This window comes from Procambarus clarkii, chromosome 47, assembly GCF_040958095.1.
Source record: "Procambarus clarkii isolate CNS0578487 chromosome 47, FALCON_Pclarkii_2.0, whole genome shotgun sequence".
NCBI lineage: Eukaryota > Metazoa > Arthropoda > Malacostraca > Decapoda > Cambaridae > Procambarus > Procambarus clarkii.
Window position 1 is genome coordinate 12,749,414 of NC_091196.1, and position 18,727 is coordinate 12,768,140.

At 41.6% G+C, this 18,727-nt stretch overlaps 1 protein-coding gene across 1 annotated transcript; it reads right to left on the reverse strand.

Annotated features, from left to right (window-relative positions):
* Positions 1 to 7,519: 7,519 nt before the first annotated feature.
* On the reverse strand, positions 7,520 to 9,247 carry LOC123763054 (serine/threonine-protein kinase atg1-like). Its single transcript, XM_045750002.2, has one exon. It carries the CDS (start codon positions 9,245 to 9,247, stop codon positions 7,520 to 7,522), a length of 1,728 nt encoding a protein of 575 aa, XP_045605958.2.
* Between the last annotated feature and the right edge of the window lie 9,480 nt (positions 9,248 to 18,727).

Below are 18,727 nucleotides of genomic sequence, written 5' to 3' on the forward strand. Positions count from 1 at the left end.
ATTTCTTTGTGATCACTGTTCCCTAGCTCACTCCCTATTTCGATGTCATAGCATATGGCATATCATAGCATAGCATATCATAGCAATATGGAAGTTGTAGTTAAGGACCTGGTGACTCTAGTGGGAGCCCTGAGGACAGAGTTGGACTCTCTGCGGGAGGAGGTGCGTCAGCTTAAAGAACAACGAGAAGTAACGAAGGAGGAGACCAGTAGTAAAGGGACCTCGTCTTGGAGAGTTGCGAAAGACAGGGGCCTTAAGAAGACTTTGATAAAGCCGCCTTCAAACGCCATAGCAACTTCTAATTCATTTGACGTTTTGGAGGACGAGTGCTGTGGTGAGACTGCGGATCGCGCAAAAGGGAAATCAACGAAGAGAAAGGAAGAGCAGGCCCCTCAGAAAGTAAAGGTACCTAAGCAAACATTAGTTGTGGGAGATTCCCAGATAAGGTATTTGGATAGAGCGTTTTGTGCTAGAGATAGGGGGAACAGGTTAAGGGTTTGCTATCACGGAGCTGGCATTGGTGATATTATAAACAACATGAATGATATTATGGCTGGTAATGGGAACAATCCCATTATTTGCATTAGCGTGGGAGGAAATGATGTTGGTCGAGTTAGGAGTGAGGAACTGATTCAGAGGTATAAAACAGCCATAGAATTAGTTAGGAGCAAGGGAGGAATCCCGATCATATGTGGCATTCTTCCAAGAAAGGGAGTGGGAAATGAATGGATATCGAGGGCACTTGGTGTCAATTGCCGGCTGGAAAGATATTGCAAATCAAATGCAATATCTTTCATAGACAACTGGGAACACTTCTATGGAAGAAATGAAATGTATGCTCGTGATGGGGTGCATCTATCGAGAGCTGGGGTTGTTGCTGTTGCGAACTCGTTGGAAGAAGTGGTTAGAGGTGTTTGTTTGGGTTTAAACTGTTAGTAGATAGAGGTATGGGAATTGATTTGGAGGAAGGAGGTAATAAAAGTATGTGTTTGTGGGAGAAAGGAATTGGCAAAACGATCAGGGAAAGAGAAGGTCCGCAAAATAACAATTCACTTAGGGTATATTACACTAACAGTAGAAGTCTAAGAAATAAAATTAACGAATTAAATGCTCTTGTCTGCACAGAAAAAATAGATAATATTGCACTTACCGAAACGTGGATGAATGTAGAAAATAGAGAACTATTAGCTGAATATCAAATATACGGATTTAAACTATTTCACACAGATAGATATATTAGACGAGGAGGTGGAGTAGCCATATATGTTAGGGACAATTTGAAATGTAGTCTCAAAGAGGGAATCAAAACAGAGCCACACACAGAAACTATTTGGATAGAATTAAACGAAAAAGCTAATAATATTATAATAGGAGTAATATATAGGCCACCAAATTTAGACAGAATGGAAGCAAAGCACCTATGGGATGAAATATCTAGAGCATCTAGATCTTACAGTATTTATGTCATGGGTGACTTTAATTTTAGCGGAATAAACTGGTTGAACAAAACAGGGAATAGTGAAGCAGAAGATTTTCTAGAATTAATTGACGATTGCTTTCTTACGCAACACATTAAGGAACCAACACGGGAAAATAATATTTTAGATTTAGTGTTAACTAACAGGGAAACGCAAATTAATGACATCGAAATAGGGAGTGAGCTAGGGAGCAGTGATCACAAAGAAATCAGATTTAGCATAGAATGGAATAGACCAGTAGGAGAAAATTCTGTTAAAGTGCCAGATTTTCGAAAAGCTGATTTTAATAGCCTAAGAAATTTTTTGGGTCAAATTGATTGGAAAGTCTTGGGTATGGGGTGTGGGCCGGTCTTGGAGCGAGACATGAACCCAGCGATAGGTGACTTAAATGGGGATTTCGATGTGGATTCAATATATAACTTATTTAAGAATATTCTAAACAAAGCACAGGAACGTAGTATACCATACAAATTCAATAGATCGAATACTAATGACCCAAAGTGGATAACAAAGAATTTGAAGAACCTTATAGGTAAAAAGAGAGCTTGGTACAAAAGGATTAAAAATGGGGAGGTCACTTTAGAACAGGAATTCGTACAACTGGTTAGAAATGTTAAAAAAGAGATAAGGAAAGCAAAAAGAAACTATGAAGTTCGCATAGCAGGGCAAGCAAAGACAAATCCTAAAGGGTTTTTTCAGTTATATCGTACTAAGACTAGGGAAAGGATAGGTCCATTAAAAACTGATACAGGTCAAATAACAGATAGTGATGAAGAGATGAGTAGTATTTTTAATAAATATTTTGTATCTGTATTTACTAAAGAGGAACTTAAACAATATGCCTTCAGCTGAACAAGTCTATGTGGGTGGGGACGAGGACAGGTTGACGAGTTTAGCAGTTACCAGGGAGGATGTTCTTAAACAAATAGTAAAACTCAAACCAAACAAATCCCCAGGGCCGGGTGAAGTGTTTGCCAGGGTGCTTAAAGAATGCAAAGAGGAGCTTTGTGACCCACTGTCAACCATATTTAATAAATCAATAGAGTCAGGCAGAGTGCCAGAGTTTTGGAAAGTTGCTAATGTGATACCAGTTTTTAAGAAAGGAGATAGATCACTTGCGTCTAACTATCGACCAATTAGCCTAACGTCTATTGTGGGAAAGTTACTCGAATCTATAATAGCAAATAAAATTCGTCTTCATCTTGAAAAACATAAATTAATAATTGAGTCTCAACATGGTTTTATAAATGGCCGTTCATGTTTAACAAATTTGTTATCTTTTTATTCTAGCATTGTTGAGGCAGTTGATAGTGGTAAGGATTGCGATGTTGTATACCTTGACTTTAGCAAAGCTTTTGATACAGTGCCACATGAAAGACTGATTAAAAAGATAGAGGCTCATGGTATTGGGGGTGCTATATTAAGCTGGATTAGGGCATGGCTATACCAAAGGAAACAGAGAGTTAGTATAAATGGAATCAAGTCAGAGTGGGAAAATGTTGTAAGTGGAGTGCCTCAAGGCTCTGTCCTGGGACCTCTGTTGTTTATAATATATATAAATGATTTAGATTCAGGTTTGAGTAGCAACATTTGCAAATTTGCCGATGATACGAAAATCGGTAGGGAAATTAATTCGGAGGAGGACTCACTATCACTTCAAGTTGATCTAGATAGGGTTTTGAAATGGTCAAAGGATTGGCAGATGCAGTTTAATGCTGATAAATGTAAAGTTCTGAGGTTAGGAAATGATGATAGAGTTACAAGATACGAGCTAGATGGTGTTGTGATTGCGAAGTCGGATTGCGAAAGGGATCTGGGAGTTATGATTAGTAAGAATTTAAAACAAAAGGATCAATGCATAAATGTTCGTAATAAGGCAAATCGGACACTTGGATTTATTAATCGCAGCGTTAGTAACAAGACACCTGGTGTGGTTCTCAAGCTATATCTTGCTCTAGTTAGGCCCCACTTAGATTATGCAGTTCAGTTTTGGTCGCCATATTATAGAATGGATATAAATTCACTTGAACGTGTCCAGCGTAGGATGACTAAGTTAATTCCCCAAATTAGAAATCTTTCATATGAAGAAACATTAACAAAGCTTAAGTTGCATTCACTGGAAAGGCGAAGAGTTAGGGGCGACATGATAGAGGTTTACAAGTGGGTGAATGGACATAACAAGGGTGATATTAATAGGGTATTAAAAGTATCAACACAGGACAGAACACGAAACAATGGGTATAAATTGGATAAGTTTAGATTTAGGAAAGACTTGGGTAAATACTGGTTCAGTAACAGGGTTGTTGATTTGTGGAACCAATTGCCGCATAACGTGGTGGAGGTGGGGTCCCTCGATTGTTTCAAGCGCGGATTGGACAAGTATATGAGTGGGATTGGGTGGTTATAGAATAGGAGCTGCCTCGAATGGGCCAATAGGCCTTCTGCAGTTACCTTTGTTCTTATGTTCTTATGTTCTTATGTCATTAATTTGTGTTTCCCTGTTAGTTAACACTAAATCTAAAATGTTATTTTCCCGTGTTGGTTCCTTAATGTGTTGCGTAAGAAAGCAATCGTCAATTAATTCTAGAAAATCTTCTGCTTCACTATTCCCTGTTTTGTTCAACCAGTTTATTCCACTAAAATTAAAGTCACCCATGACGTAAATACTGTTAGATCTAGATGCCCTAGATATTTCATCCCATAGATGCTTTGCTTCAATTCTGTCTAAGTTTGGTGGCCTATATATAACTCCTATTATAATATTATTTGCTTTTTCGTATAATTCTATCCAAATAGTTTCTGTGTGTGGCTCAGTTTTGATTCCCTCTTTGAGACTACATTTCAAATTGTCCCTAACATATATGGCTACTTCCCCTCCTCGTCTAATATATCTATCTGTGTGAAATAGTTTAAATCCATTTATTTGATATTCAGCTAATAGTTCTCTATTTTCTACATTCATCCACGTTTCGGTAAGTGCAATAATATCTATTTTTTCTGTGCAGACAAGAGCATTTAATTCGTTAATTTTATTTCTTAGACTTCTACTGTTAGTGTAATATACCCCTAAGTGAATTGTTATTTTGAGGCCCTTCTCTTTCCCTGATCATTTTGCCAATTCCTTTTTCCCACAAACACGTACTTTTATTATCTCCTTCCTCCAAATCAATTCCCATACCTCTATCAGCTAACAGTTTAAACCCAAACAAACACCTCTAACCACTTCTTCCAACGAGTTCGCAACAGCAACAACCCCAGCTCTCGATAGATGCACCCCATCACGAGCATACATTCCATTTCTTCCATAGAAGTGTTCCCAGTTGTCTATGAAAGATATTGCATTTGATTTGCAATATCTTTCCAGCCGGCAATTGACACCAAGTGCCCTCGATATACATTCATTTCCTACTCCCTTTCTTGGAAGAATGCCACATATGATCGGGATTCCTCCCTTGCTCCTAACTAATTCAATGGCTGTCCTGAATCTATGTATTAGTTCCTCTCTCCTAACTCGCCCAACATCATTACCCCCTGGACATCATTACCCCCTGAATTTATTAATTTATGTTTTTCAAGATGAAGACGAATTTTATTTGCTATTATAGATTCGAGTAACTTTCCCACAATAGACGTTAGGCTAATTGGTCGATAGTTAGGCGCAAGTGATCTATCTCCTTTCTTAAAAACTGGTATCACATTAGCCACTTTCCAAAACTCTGGCATTCTGCCTGACTCTATTGATTTATTAAATATGGTTGACAGTGGGTCACAAAGCTCCTCTTTGCATTCTTTAAGCACCCTGGCAAACACTTCATCCAGCCCTGGGGATTTGTTTGGTTTGAGTTTTACTATTTGTTTAAGAACATCCTCCCTGGTAACTGCTAAACTCGTCAACCTGTCCTCGTCCCCACCCACATAGACTTGTTCGGCTGAAGGCATATTCAGCCTATTCAGGCTGAATATGCATTCACAAGTTACTTGAATGGATAATTGCAAATAAAATTCATCTTGAAAAACACAAATTAATAAATGAGTCGCAACATGGTTTTACAAATGGCCGTTCATATTTAGCAAATTTGCTATCTTTTTATTCCAGCATAGTTGAGGCAGTTGATAGTGGTAAGGATTGTGATGTTGTGTACCTTGACTTCAGCAAAGCTTTTGATACAGTGCCACATTAAAGACTGGTTAAAAAAATAGAGGCTCATGGTATTGGGGGTGCTCTATTAAGTTGGATTAGGGCATGGCTATTCCAAAGGAAACAGAGAGTTAGTATAAATGGGGTTAAGTCAGTGTGGGAAAATGTTGTAAATGGAGTGCCTCAGGGCTCTGTCCTGGGATCTCTGTTGTTTTTTAGATATATTTTGAGATATATACAAGAGTTGTTACATTCTTGTACAGTCACTAGTACGCGTAGCGTATCGGGCAAGTCCTTAATCCTATGGTCCCTGGAATACGATCCCCTGCTGCGAAGAATCGTTTTTTCATCCAAGTACACATTTTACTGTTGCGTTAAACAGAGGCTACAGTTAAGGAATTGCGCCCAGTAAATCCTCCCCGGCCAGGATACGAACCCATGACATAGCGCTCGCGGAACGCCAGGCGAGTGTCTTACCACTACACCACGGGGACTGTACAAATGGGGAAAAAGCGTATCGGGTTTATAATATATATCAATGATTTAGATTCAGGTTTGAGTAGCAACATTTGCCGATGATACAAAAATCGGCAGGGAAATTAACACGGAAGAAGACCCACTATCATTTCAAGTTGATCTAAATAGGGTTTTGAAATGGTCAAATGATTGGCAGATGCAGTTTAATGCTGATAAATGTATAGTTCTGAGGCTAGGTAATGACGATAAAGTTACGAGATACGAGCTAGATGGTGTTGAGATTGCGAAGTCGGATTGCGAAAGGGATCTGGGAGTTATGATTAGTAAGAATTAAAAAAAAAGGATCAATGCATGAATGTTCGTAATAAGGCAAATAGGACACTGGGATTTATTAATCGAAGCGTTAGTAACAAGACACCTGGTGTGGTTCTTAAGCTATATCTTGCTCTGGTTATGCCTCATTTAGATTATGCAGTTCAGTTTTGGTCGCCTTACTATAGAATGGATATAAATTCACTTGAACGTGTCCAGCGTAGGATGACTAAGTTAATTCCCTAAATTAGAAACCTTTCATATGAAGAAAGATTAACAAAGCTTAAATTGCATTCACTGGAAAGGCGAAGAGTTAGGTGTGACATGATAGAGGTTTACAAATGGATGAATGGACATAACAAAGGAGATAATAATAGGGTATTAAAAGTATCAACACAAGACAGAACCCGAAACAATGGGTATAAATTGGATAAGTTTAGATTTAGGAAAGACTTGGGTAAATACTGGTTCGGTAACAGGGTTGTTGATTTGTGGAACCAATTACCGCGTAACGTGGTGGAGGTGGGGTCCCTCGATTGTTTCAAGCGCGGATTGGACAAGTATATGAGTGGGATTGGGTGGTTATAGATAGGAGCTGCCTCGTATGGGGCAATAGGCCTTCTGCAGTTACCTTTGTTCTTATGTTTAATGCCGGGAAGAACAAGGGGTCAAGGATAGAATCTAGAGACACAAATTAGTTTCCGAGACGTCAAAAATATCATGAATGTATTCAGGCGGTCAATAAGTGGAACAGGTTAGGCATAAAAGCTTGATTGAAAATTGTATATGTAAATATGACAAAAGCGTGAAAAATGAGGCATTGCATTAATAAAAGAACAATTGAACTAAGCTTGGAGCTTAGATCGACCATGCATGCACATCTAGGTGAACATCCACACATACCGACGTACTGACACACACAACTAAATTAATTAATTATAAAAAAGAAACAAATTTCTTGAATTATTAAAAATATTTTATTCAAACTTGAAAGTAATTATCAAAAGCCACCAAGCCACCAGTCTTCAGTTGGTATCATATTCACCATAAATTATCACGATGATAATATTTTTTATGGTATTCACTCTGTTCAAAGTAGAAGTTCTCTAGATCCCTATAGTTGATCCCTATAGTTAGAGGAAATAATGTAAAAGTTCCCTCGATTAGGCCTCTGATACTGCTGGTTAGGGTGTTCACTCTGTTCAAAGTAGTTCCCTCGATTAAGCCTCTGATGCCGATCATTAGGGCGTTCACTCCGTTCAAAGTAGTTTCCTCGATTAGGCCTCGGAAACTGCTGGTTAGCGTGTTCACTCCGTTCAAAGTAGTTCCCACGATTAGACCTCTGATTCCGCTGGTTAGGGTGTTCACTCCGTTCAAAGTAGTTCCCACGATTAGGCCTCTGATAAAGCTGGTTAGAGTGTTCACTCTGTTCAAAGTTATTCCCCTGATTAGACCTCTGATTCCACTGAATTGGGTGTTCACTCTGTTCAAAGTTATTCCCCTGATTAGACCCCTGATTTCGCTCAATAGGGTGTTCACTCTGTTCAAAGTAGTTCCCTCGATTCCGCTGATTAGGGTGTTCACTCCGTTCAAAGTAGTTCCCACGATTAGGCCTCTGATACAGCTGGTTAGAGTGTTCACTCTGTTCAAAGTTAATCCCCCGATTAGACCCCTGATTTCGCTGATTAGGGTGTTCACTCTGTTCAAAGTAGTTCCCTCGATTCCGCTGATTAGGGTGTTCACCCCGTTCAAAGTAGTTCCCACGATTAGGCCTCTGATACAGTTGGCTAGGGTGTTCACTCTGTTCAAAGTTATTCCCCTGATTAGACCTCTGATTAGGATGTTCACTCTGTTCAAAGTAGTTCCCTCGATTCCGCTGATTAGGGTGTTCACTCCGTTCAAAGTAGTTCCCACGATTAGGCCTCTCATACAGCTGGCTAGAGTGTTCACTATGTTCAAAGTAGTTCCCACAATTAGGCCTTTGATTCCGCTGATTAGGGCGTTGGCACTTTTCCACGCCGGGACAGCCCCTTTTAGGGCCCGGATTTTTTATCTTTGTGTGTGCAAAGTTGACAGCTTCTGGAGGATTCCAATAAAGATTTTTACGGTTCAAAGTCAAACAAGTTTTGCCTAATTGTTCATGTAGACGGTGGAGCAGGATTCTAAGTGACGGGCGCCTCTTAGGGTTGGGGTGCGTTGCTTCCCGGAATACCTGTTCTAGTGATGGTTGTTGTGCGGGCGACGCCTGCAGGATCTCCTGCATCAGTACTCCGTACGAGTAAACGTCAGATGCGTATGTACTGCATTCTTGTCGAAGGACTTCGGGGGCGTATGCTGCGGGACATTCTGGGTCTGCTTCCATGAAAACGTTTACATTGTTGGCACAGGCAAATCCAAAGTCAATTATACTTACTTCTGGATTCTGTGGCGGGCCTTCGACCATAATATTATTGCTTTTTATGTCGTTATGCACAAAACCCTCCTCGTGAATTTCCAGTAATTTTGCGCCAATCTGAAGCCCGACGTCGATTAAGCTGTTGATGTAAAGTGGGTTTTCGTATAAGTCTCCAAGCGTCTGGCCACCTTTGTAGGTTAACAGGAGAGCTGGAGGCTCGTTAGCAACTCCCAGCAGAAGAGGAGCTCCACCAGTGCCGCGCAGTAACGACAATACTTCGGCTTCGCTGGCGATAGTTTCGGAACTGGAAGGAGAGTTGGCTACTTTAAGAGCTGCTGGCTTTCCCTTCCACTTAACAAGAGCAACTTCTCCATGTGCTCCAGAGCCGAGACACTTAGTCTTGTACTTAAGCAACCGTTTCACGAGATCTTCGTTAAGCTGCTTCATTTTCAAATTACGAAAAATGTAGCACTGAGCACCTGAAGTATCCTAAACGCTGAAAATGTTTTTTTTCGCTCTTAATTTCTTGGAAGCGCTAATGAGGCTGAAAATGTAAACACAGATCAATATTGTGACGAGGTTTTGATCCGTCTTTGATGTCTGTCAAGTCGTGCAATGAGCCGAAGTGCTGTTGTTGTTTAAGATTCAGCTTCAAGGAACAAAAAGTTCCAAACAGCATGGGCTATGGTGAGCCCGTATTGGACTTATCTGGCACATGAGTGTGACTGTAACTCTAGGCGAAGTGCGAGGGAAAGTTAACATATATGGTGAGAGGGTAAGGTGAACGGTGAGATGGTCGATCCAATTAAACTTATAATATAAATAATAGATGTTGTTTCAGGATTCCTTGTCACGCAGGGTGCAGTTGCGCCTCCACAGATCTCCAGTATCATCTTTTGATACTGGTAATGGCTCGAAAGGGCCACCACTTTCGGGCTATTCATGCCCGTGCCACCTTTTGGGTGGCTTAATCTTCATCAATCATCAATCAATTTCAGGATTAAATTCTTGATAGAGAGGGTGATCATCCACACCCAAATTACACTCCTTCCGCGCCGTGGGAAGAGCCTACTTTCAAAATAGTAATAGAAAGTCTCCCAATGAAAAAGGCTGCCTATGATCCGAAAATCCTAAGGCGCATAATAGAAGAGCAAATGTATAGCATAGCAGTAGGAGAAGCCACCCACATCTTCACAGACGGATCGGTGGACACAGAATATGAGAGTTCTGGCGCTGCTCTTTGCACGGCCAGCGTACAGGCATATTGGAGATTGGGAGGACTAGTATCATCAACCCAAACTGAGCTGTTTGCCATACAACAGGCATTCGCATGTGATTGCACAAAACACTCAAAATGCAATCATACACACAGACTCAAAAGCTGCACTTCAAATACTAGGACAAAAACAGTGGAAAGATAATGTGGAAATAATTACCACCATTTTGTATCTTGCAGCAGTCGCTAAAGGCAAAGGACTGAACATAACTTTAAATTGGATCCCATCCCATATTGGAATCCCATTAAATGAAAAAGCTGATGAAATTGCCAAATTGGCAACTCGTCATCCAGTGATACATAAAACAATTCAACCCAGCCTAGAGAACATAAAAAACACCATCGCCAAAAAACCCTCACACCTCAACAAAGCCTATCTACACCAGAGAGTAGCTGAAGGTTCGCCTTCTGCAATATGGTATCTTCAGGCAACCAAATTAGAAAGGTTAAATATCCCAAAAGGAATCCACAGGGAAATAGCAGTTAGGTTATATAGACTACGTCCAGGTTACAGATGCAACTGGGAGATTGGTGAACCCCGACAGAGAGAGTGCATCTTCTGCCAAACTGTCACAGAAAAACCATTACTTCACTATCTTCTGGAATGTGAAGCAACCAAAGAGCTTTAAGAGTTCCTGAATCATGCAGTGGCCACCCTGAAGCCATCAACACAGCCACTCTCCTGGTCAACAAAGGTGTCCAGCAGCTGGACACCCTCATAAAGACTGTGAAGCCTTATCCTCCCCCGCGATAACAGCTTGATGGTTAAATGCAACCTCAGAGTACTGAGAAAAAAAATTGTACCACTTACGGGCTATTCATGCCCGTGCCACCTCTTGGGTGGCTTAATCTTTATCAATCAATCAGGATTAACCGGGAGACATCTCCCGTCACGCAGGGTGCAGTCGCACCTCCACAGATCTCCAGTATCATCTATTGATACTGGTGATGGCTGAAAAGGGGCCACCATGTACGGGCTATTCATGCCCGTGCCACCTTTTGGGTGGCTTCATCTTCATCTTAACACATTGACGTGGGAGACATCTCCCGTCATGCAGGGTGCATTCCCACCTCCACTGATCTCCAGTATCAGCTCTTGATACTGGTAATGGCTCAAAAGGGCCACCACTTACGGGCTATTTATTCCCGTGTCACCTTTTGTGTGGCTTAATCTTCATCAATCAATCAATCAGGATTAAGCAACAATATTTGCAAATTGGCCTACGATACGAAAATTGGGAGGGGAAATAAACACGGAAACAGATTCACTATCACTATAAGACGATCTAAATAGGTTTTTGAAATGGTCAAAAGGGTGGCATAGGAACATAAGAATGAAGGTAACTGCAGAAGGCCTATTGGCTCATAGAACATAAGAATATAAGAATAAAGGTAACCGCGGTAGGGGGGAGGGGGGGTAGAAATAGCCTAAGCTACTCTATCTCTTATTTAGATAGAGTATAGATGATGTATTTCTTTCTTGTCTCAATAAACATACTTGAACTTGAACTTGAGGGTAACCGCAGAAGGTTTATTGGCCCATTTGAGACAGCTCCGGGACAAATATTGTAAATAAAGTAAAATATATATAATTGATAACTGCAAAACTTTTATGGTAGGAATGACATGTATGCTCGTGATGAGGTGCATTTATCTAGGGCTTGGGTTGTTGCTGTTGCCAACACGTTGAAACCTGTGGTTGGAGGGGTTTGTTTGGGTTTAAACTGTTAACAGATAAAGGTATGAGCAATAAAAGTATGTGTTTATGGGGGAACGAAATTAGCAAATTGAACAGGGAAAGAGAAAGGGCTGAAAATAACAATACACCTAAGGAATATTACAAGAACAGTAGAAATCTAACAAGCAAAATAAACGATTTAAATGCTCTTGTCTGCAGAGAAAAATAGATATCATAGCACTTACCGAAACATGGATGAATGTAGAAAACAGAGAACTATTAGCTGAATATCAAATAAACGAATTTAAAAAAAAATCACACAGATAGATATATTAGACGAGGAGGGGGAGTAGCCATATATGCTGCGGAAAACTTTAAATGTAATCTAAAAGTGGGAATAAAAACTGAGTTACACACAGAAACAGTTTGGCTAGAATTAAACGAAAAAAGCTAAAAATCTTATAAATGGAGTTATATACTGGTCACAAAACTTAGACAGAATGGAAGCAAAGCATCTGTGGGATGAAATATCTAGAGCATCTAGGTCAAACAGGTTTTGTGTTATGGGTGACTAAATTTTAGTGGAATAAACTGACTTACAAGAACAGGGAATAATGAAGCAGAAGATTTTCTTTAATTAATTGAATTAAAGATTGCAACGATTGCATCCTTAAACAACACAGTAAGGAACCAACCTGTGAAAATAATATTTTTGACTTCACATTGTTAACTATCTAACAGGGAAAAAACAGTCGTGACCGGTCCGTGGTCGTGTGCGGTCACAGTGTAAACACTCGTGGATATTGTGAAATTGTGTTCAAATGTTTCAGTTATAAAGTGCATTTGCTTGGTGGGGAAATGGCAGAGGCGGTCTGCCTAATTGACAGACAATCCTGCACTAGGATAGACGATTATGAAAGTCAGGATTACATTCAAGTACAAGATGATATCATGCCATATCAAATAGCAATGACCAAAAAGAAACGGCGTAATTTTCACAGACAGCGAGACAGTGACAGTGAAAATGAAATGAAAAAACGACAGAAAAATTGCTGTGATCTACGACAGGAGAATCCAGTGATGAAAACTCCCAGACAATCTTAACAGGAAACCCTAATGAGGACGCAAATGTACAGGCAGTCAGATCAGTGATCGATTATGCCTCACCTGCACTCACAAATCTATCACACCAACAGTGGAAAAAGCTTGAAGTTGACCAAAACAATGCTATGAGAGCCGCACTGGGAGTCCCCATGTGGACCAGGCTTGAAACTCTTAGACTGGAGACGGGTTTGCCCTCTCTACAAGAAAGAATATCACAAAGGACAGCTACAATTATCAGTAAGATAATTATTTCTTCTGATCCAATCCCAGTACGGCAGGACTTGGTGGTTGGACTAGGCCAAAACAATGGAAACTCTTGGGCTGCAAGAGCAGGAAAAGTCGTAAACAGACTACATTTAAAAAGCATGATTCTTGATAGAGAGGGTGATCATCCACACCCAAATTACATTCCTTCTGCACCGTGGGAAGAGCCTACTTTTAAAAGAGTAATAGAAAGTCTCACAATGAAAAAGGCTGCCTATGATCCGACAATTCTAAGGCGCATAATAGAAGAGCAAATGTATAGCATAGCAGTAGCAGGAGCCACCTACATCTTCACAGACGGATCGGTGGACACAGAATATGAGAGTGCTAGTGCTGCTCTTTGCACGGCCAGCGTACAGGCATATTGGAGACTGGGAGGACTAGTATCGTCAACCCAAACTGAGCTGTTTGCCATGCAACAGGCATTCGCATGTGATTGCACAAAACACTCAAAATGCAATCATAAATACAGATTCAAAAGCTGTACTTCAAATACTAGGACAAACACAGTAGAAAGATAACGTGGAAATAATTACCACCATTTTGTATCTTGGAGCAGTCGCTAAAGGCAAAGGACTCAACATAACCTTAAACTGGATCCCATCCCTTGTTGGAATCCCATTAAATGAGAAAGCCGATGAAATTGCTAAATTGGCATCTCGTCATCCAGTGATTCATAAAACAATTCAACCCAGCCTAGAGAACATAAAAAACACCATCGCCAAAAAACCCTCACACCTCAACAAAGCCTATCTACACCAGAGAGTAGCTGAAGGTTCGCCTTCTGCAATATGGTATCTTCAGGCAACTAAATTAGAAAGGTTAAATATCCCAAAAGGAATCCACAGGGAAATAGCAGTTAGGTTATATAGACTACGTCCAGGTTACAGATGCAACTGGGAGATTGGTGAACCCCGACAGAGAGTGCATCTTCTGCCAAACTGTCACAGAAAAGCCATTACTTCACTATCTTCTGGAATGTGAAGCAACCAACGACCTTAGAAGAGCTTTGAGAGTTCCTGAATCATGCAGTGGCCACCCTGAAGCCATCAACACAGCCACTCTTCTGGTCAACAAAGGTGTCCAGCAGCTGGACACCCTCATAAAGACTGTGAAGCAGTATCCTCCCCCGCGATGACAGCTTGATGGTTAAATGCAACCTCAGAATACTGAAAAAAAATTGTACCACTTACAGGCTATTCATGCCCGTGCCACCTCTTGGGTGGCTTAATCTTCATCAATCAATCAATCAATCGAGGACGCAAGAGACGCAGATTAATAGAAAGAAGCGGCTGTTATTCCCTACAACATGCCAGCTGAGCTTTCATCAAAAGGTGGAGTGATTCATCTGGCTAAGGAGTTTGGTGAATATGAACCACTATTTAAGGATGGTATTCACTGGATTTACAGGCCACACTTGGTCCGGGAGACATCTCCCGTCACGCAGGGTGCAGTTGCGCCTCCACAGATCTCCAGTATCATCTTTTGATACTGGTAATGGCTCGAAAGGGCCACCACTTACGGACTATTCATGCCCGTGCCACCTCTTGGGTGGCTTAATCTTCATCAATCATCAAATCTACTCATCCACGGGAGACATTTCCCGTCACGCAGGGTGCAGTCGCACCTCCACAGATCTCCAGTATCATCTATTGATACTGGAAATGGCTCAAAAAGGGCCACCACTTATGGGCTATTCATGTCCAAGCCACCTTTTGGGTGGCTTAAACCTTCTCTCTCTCTCTACTCCACACCATTTGGTCCGGGAGACATCTCCCGTCACGCAGGGTGCAGTCGCACCTCCACAGATCTCCAGTATCATCTATTGATACTGGTGATGGCTCAAAAGGGCCACCACTTACGAGCTATTCATGCCTGTGCCACCTTTTGGGTGGCTTCATCTTCATCTTAACACATTCACAAGGGAGACATCTCCCGTCATGCAGGGTGCATTCGCACCTCCACAGATCTCCAGTATCAGCTCCTGATACTGGTAATGGCTTAAAATGGCCACCACTTACGGGCTATTTATGCCCGTGCCACCTTTTGGGTTGCTTCATCTTCATCTTAACACATTCATAAGGGAGACATCTCCCATCATGCAGGGTGCATTCGCACCTCCACAGATCTCTAGTATCAGCTCTTGATACTGGTAATGGCTTAAAAGGGCCACCACGTACGGGCTATTCATGCCCGTGCCACCTTTTGGGTGGCTTAATCTTCATCAATCAATCTGGATTTACATAACAGTAGGGGAAGACGAGGCCGTGGAACAACTAACGACATTTGGGTTTCGGAATATTGTGAGGATTACCCTCGAAGAAGGTATGATTTACACCAAGATCAGAGTTTTTAAGTATCCAACTTATTTGGATTCGGATTTTCGTCATCTCAACAATGATAGTGTTGTGTGGGCCAAGAGGAATAGTGTTCGTGGTGGAAAACAAAACCAGATTGTTGCCTTGGTAAAGGGTGAGGCTCTGGAAAGACTTTTTGTGCAAGCACTAGGCTACAGGAAAGTTTCTAAATACACTGAGGAGCCCATATTATGCATGAAGTATTCTCGTTGGGAACATATGGCTTGGAAGTGCCAGTTTGACCCCCAGGTGTCGGTACTGTGGTAATAAGCACGATTCGTGAGAGTCAAGATTGAAAAAGGTGAAAAATTCTTCCCATCTTGTTGCAACTGTCGAGGCAGCCACAGTACTGGTTCCTCTTTATGCCCCATGAAGCAGCATCCGAGAGACTCCAGGCCGAGTCCTACAAGCAAGGTATATGTAGCTTCGAAGGATGGCAAGATTGTACAACAGGAACAAGGATTAAACAGCCAAAAGTCAATAACAGTCCGTATGACAAACGTTTGGGGGAAAGGAACGGAGACAATTTACGTCGAGCCTCGTGGAAGTAAGTAATGCAGCTGAAAAATTTAACCGTTGTGGAGATAAGAACCAGGACAATATAGTGAACTCTGAGGTTGGTACTCAAATTTTGGAATACCTCAAAAAGCTAGACAAGAGGATTAAAGCATTAAAAAACATATGCTATGGGGAATAGACGGGGTGAAGATGGTGGGGAAACAGGACTTAAAATAGGGAGTGAAACGGGCGTAGACAAAATTGCTGAAGAGAATGCAGTATCGATGATAGAAGATGGTCAGGAAAATGAACTTCCTAGTAGTGTTAGCAGTGTTCAGACTTCTGTAGTGAAAAATGTTTAAACCAAAGTTAGAGTAAAACATACAGAAATAAAAAAATATATATGAATAATATTACCTTTGATGTTAGTATTTGTTGTGAAAGTGAGGAAGAAGCGAAAAGCTACTATGTTGGGAGGAAGTGTCTAATGTGATCTCGTATCTCATGTAATGTGACGGACAGGGCTAAGATAGTTCTATTATTATTCATCATGGCTGCAAATAGTGTGAGGATACCATTCTGATACGTTAATGGGTTAAAAACTATAGTTTTGTTGTTGTTTAAGATTCGCTACTCAGAACGATAAGTTCCAGTAGCACGGGCTATGGTGAGCCCGTAAGTGGAGGCTCTTTGGAGCCATTATCTGTATCAGTTGCTGATACTAAAGACGTGGCGATGAATGGGGGTCTTCATGATGGTTTTCAGCCTGGAGGGCTGGCTATACCAGTTATGGAGCTGGTGGGGTTAGTGTAGACCTCTAGGTTTTCCGTTTTTTCTTTGCCTGCGACTTTGGCTGAGCAGTGCTGTCGTTAGAGTTTGGTGACGTGGCCTCCATGAGGAAGTCTTGAACCGTGTAGGTGTCGTATTTGTGATACGGCGGTGGAGCTCCTACTATGACTTCCTCGTCTGAGGAGTCCGTAACCTCCGTAGTGGGCGTTTTTGTCTTTCGCATCGCAGCCTTAGGTAGGTTTAGGTGTCGTTGATTGGTGGTTGTAGCTATTTCAGGAGCGCTGGTGGTGCTGTTATCGTTTGTAGACAGCACGTCTGCTAGCGCGGCTGCTGAGATAGTGATGGTTGGAGTGTTGGGAGCTGGAGAAGGAATTACCTCTGTTTGTGTCGCCCGGGTCATGGGCGGTTCTGGAGTCGGTGTTGAAGTTGACCACCTGGTCGTCCTGGTGGTAGTCTCCGGAGTGGTAGAGGAGGCAGTGAGATTTACGCTAGTGGCTATGATGGGGGCCAGGCCATTGTCTATGTATAATGCGTTTAGTTCACTGACAAAGCGCTGGTTGTCTGGTCCTGCAAGCCTTTCCGCTAGTTTAAGAAGACCAGGGATAATGCCTACACGTGATGCAGGGGGCTGTGAAGGAGCCTGTGGGACCTTGGGGACCTTGGGTCCACAATGAGAAGGCTGCTGGGAGGAGCCACATGTTGGTAGGACCGGAAAGTCTTCTGGTCGACTAGTGAGAGCTAAGGTGGTGAGTTGAACGCTTGGGGCTCTGGTCGAGGAGGTAGACGAGTTGTTTCTTTTGGCTTCAACCTGGGCCTTGATGATTTCCTGTCTGCGGGGGCAGCGGTAGGAAATTGCGGGATGATTGCCATCACAGAGCAAGCAGTGATGGACTGTTGCCTTGCATATGGAGTAGTGATGGTCCAGTGCGCACAGGCTGCACCTCTGGACAGGGTGCTGACACTTATTGGTCGGGTGGGAGAGCTCGTAGCACTTAAAGCTCTGCTGGATCTCATGGTATCGTTCCTTTTTTATTTGGTGGGGTGGTATTTTTAGGCCGAAGCAGTAGAATCCTTGTGTGGCAGCCTGGGTGGCCGCAGTTATAGTGGTGAACGTAATCTTCATTGATGTTTTGTCGGTGTTGCAGAACTCTAGGTTGAATACCGACAGATTTGGATTTTCGTCCTCGATATTGTTTATGATATGATTAGAATATTCTAAACAAAGCACAGGAACGTAGTATACCATACAAATTGAATAGATCGAATACCAATGACCCAAAGTGGATAACAAAGAATTTGGAGAACCTTATAGGTAAAAAGAGAGCTTGGTACAAAAGGTTTAAAAATGGGGAGGTCACTTTAGAACAGGAATTCGTACAACTGGTTAGAAATGTTAAAAAAGAGATAAGGAAAGCAAAAAGAAACTATGAAGTTCGCATAGCAGGGCAAGCAAAGACAAATCCTAAAGGGTTTTTTCATTTATATCGTACTAAGACTAGGGAAAGGATAGGTCCATTAAAAACTGAGACAGGTCAAATAACAGATAGTGATGAAGAGATGAGTAGTATTTTTAATAAATATTTTGTATCTGTATTTACTAAAGAGGAACTTAACAATATGCCTTCAGCCGAACAAGTCTATGTGGGTGGGGACGAGGACAGGTTGACGAGTTTAACAGTTACCAGGGAGGATGTTCTTAAACAAATAGTAAAACTCAAACCAAACAAATCCCCAGGGCCGGATGAAGTGTTTGCCAGGGTGCTTAAAGAATGCAAAGAGGAGCTTTGTGACCCACTGTCAACCATATTTAATAAATCAATAGAGTCAGGCAGAGTGCCAGAGTTTTGGAAAGTTGCTAATGTGATACCAGTTTTTAAGAAAGGAGATAGATCACTTGCGTCTAACTATCGACCAATTAGCCTAACGTCTATTGTGGGAAAGTTACTCGAATCTATAATAGC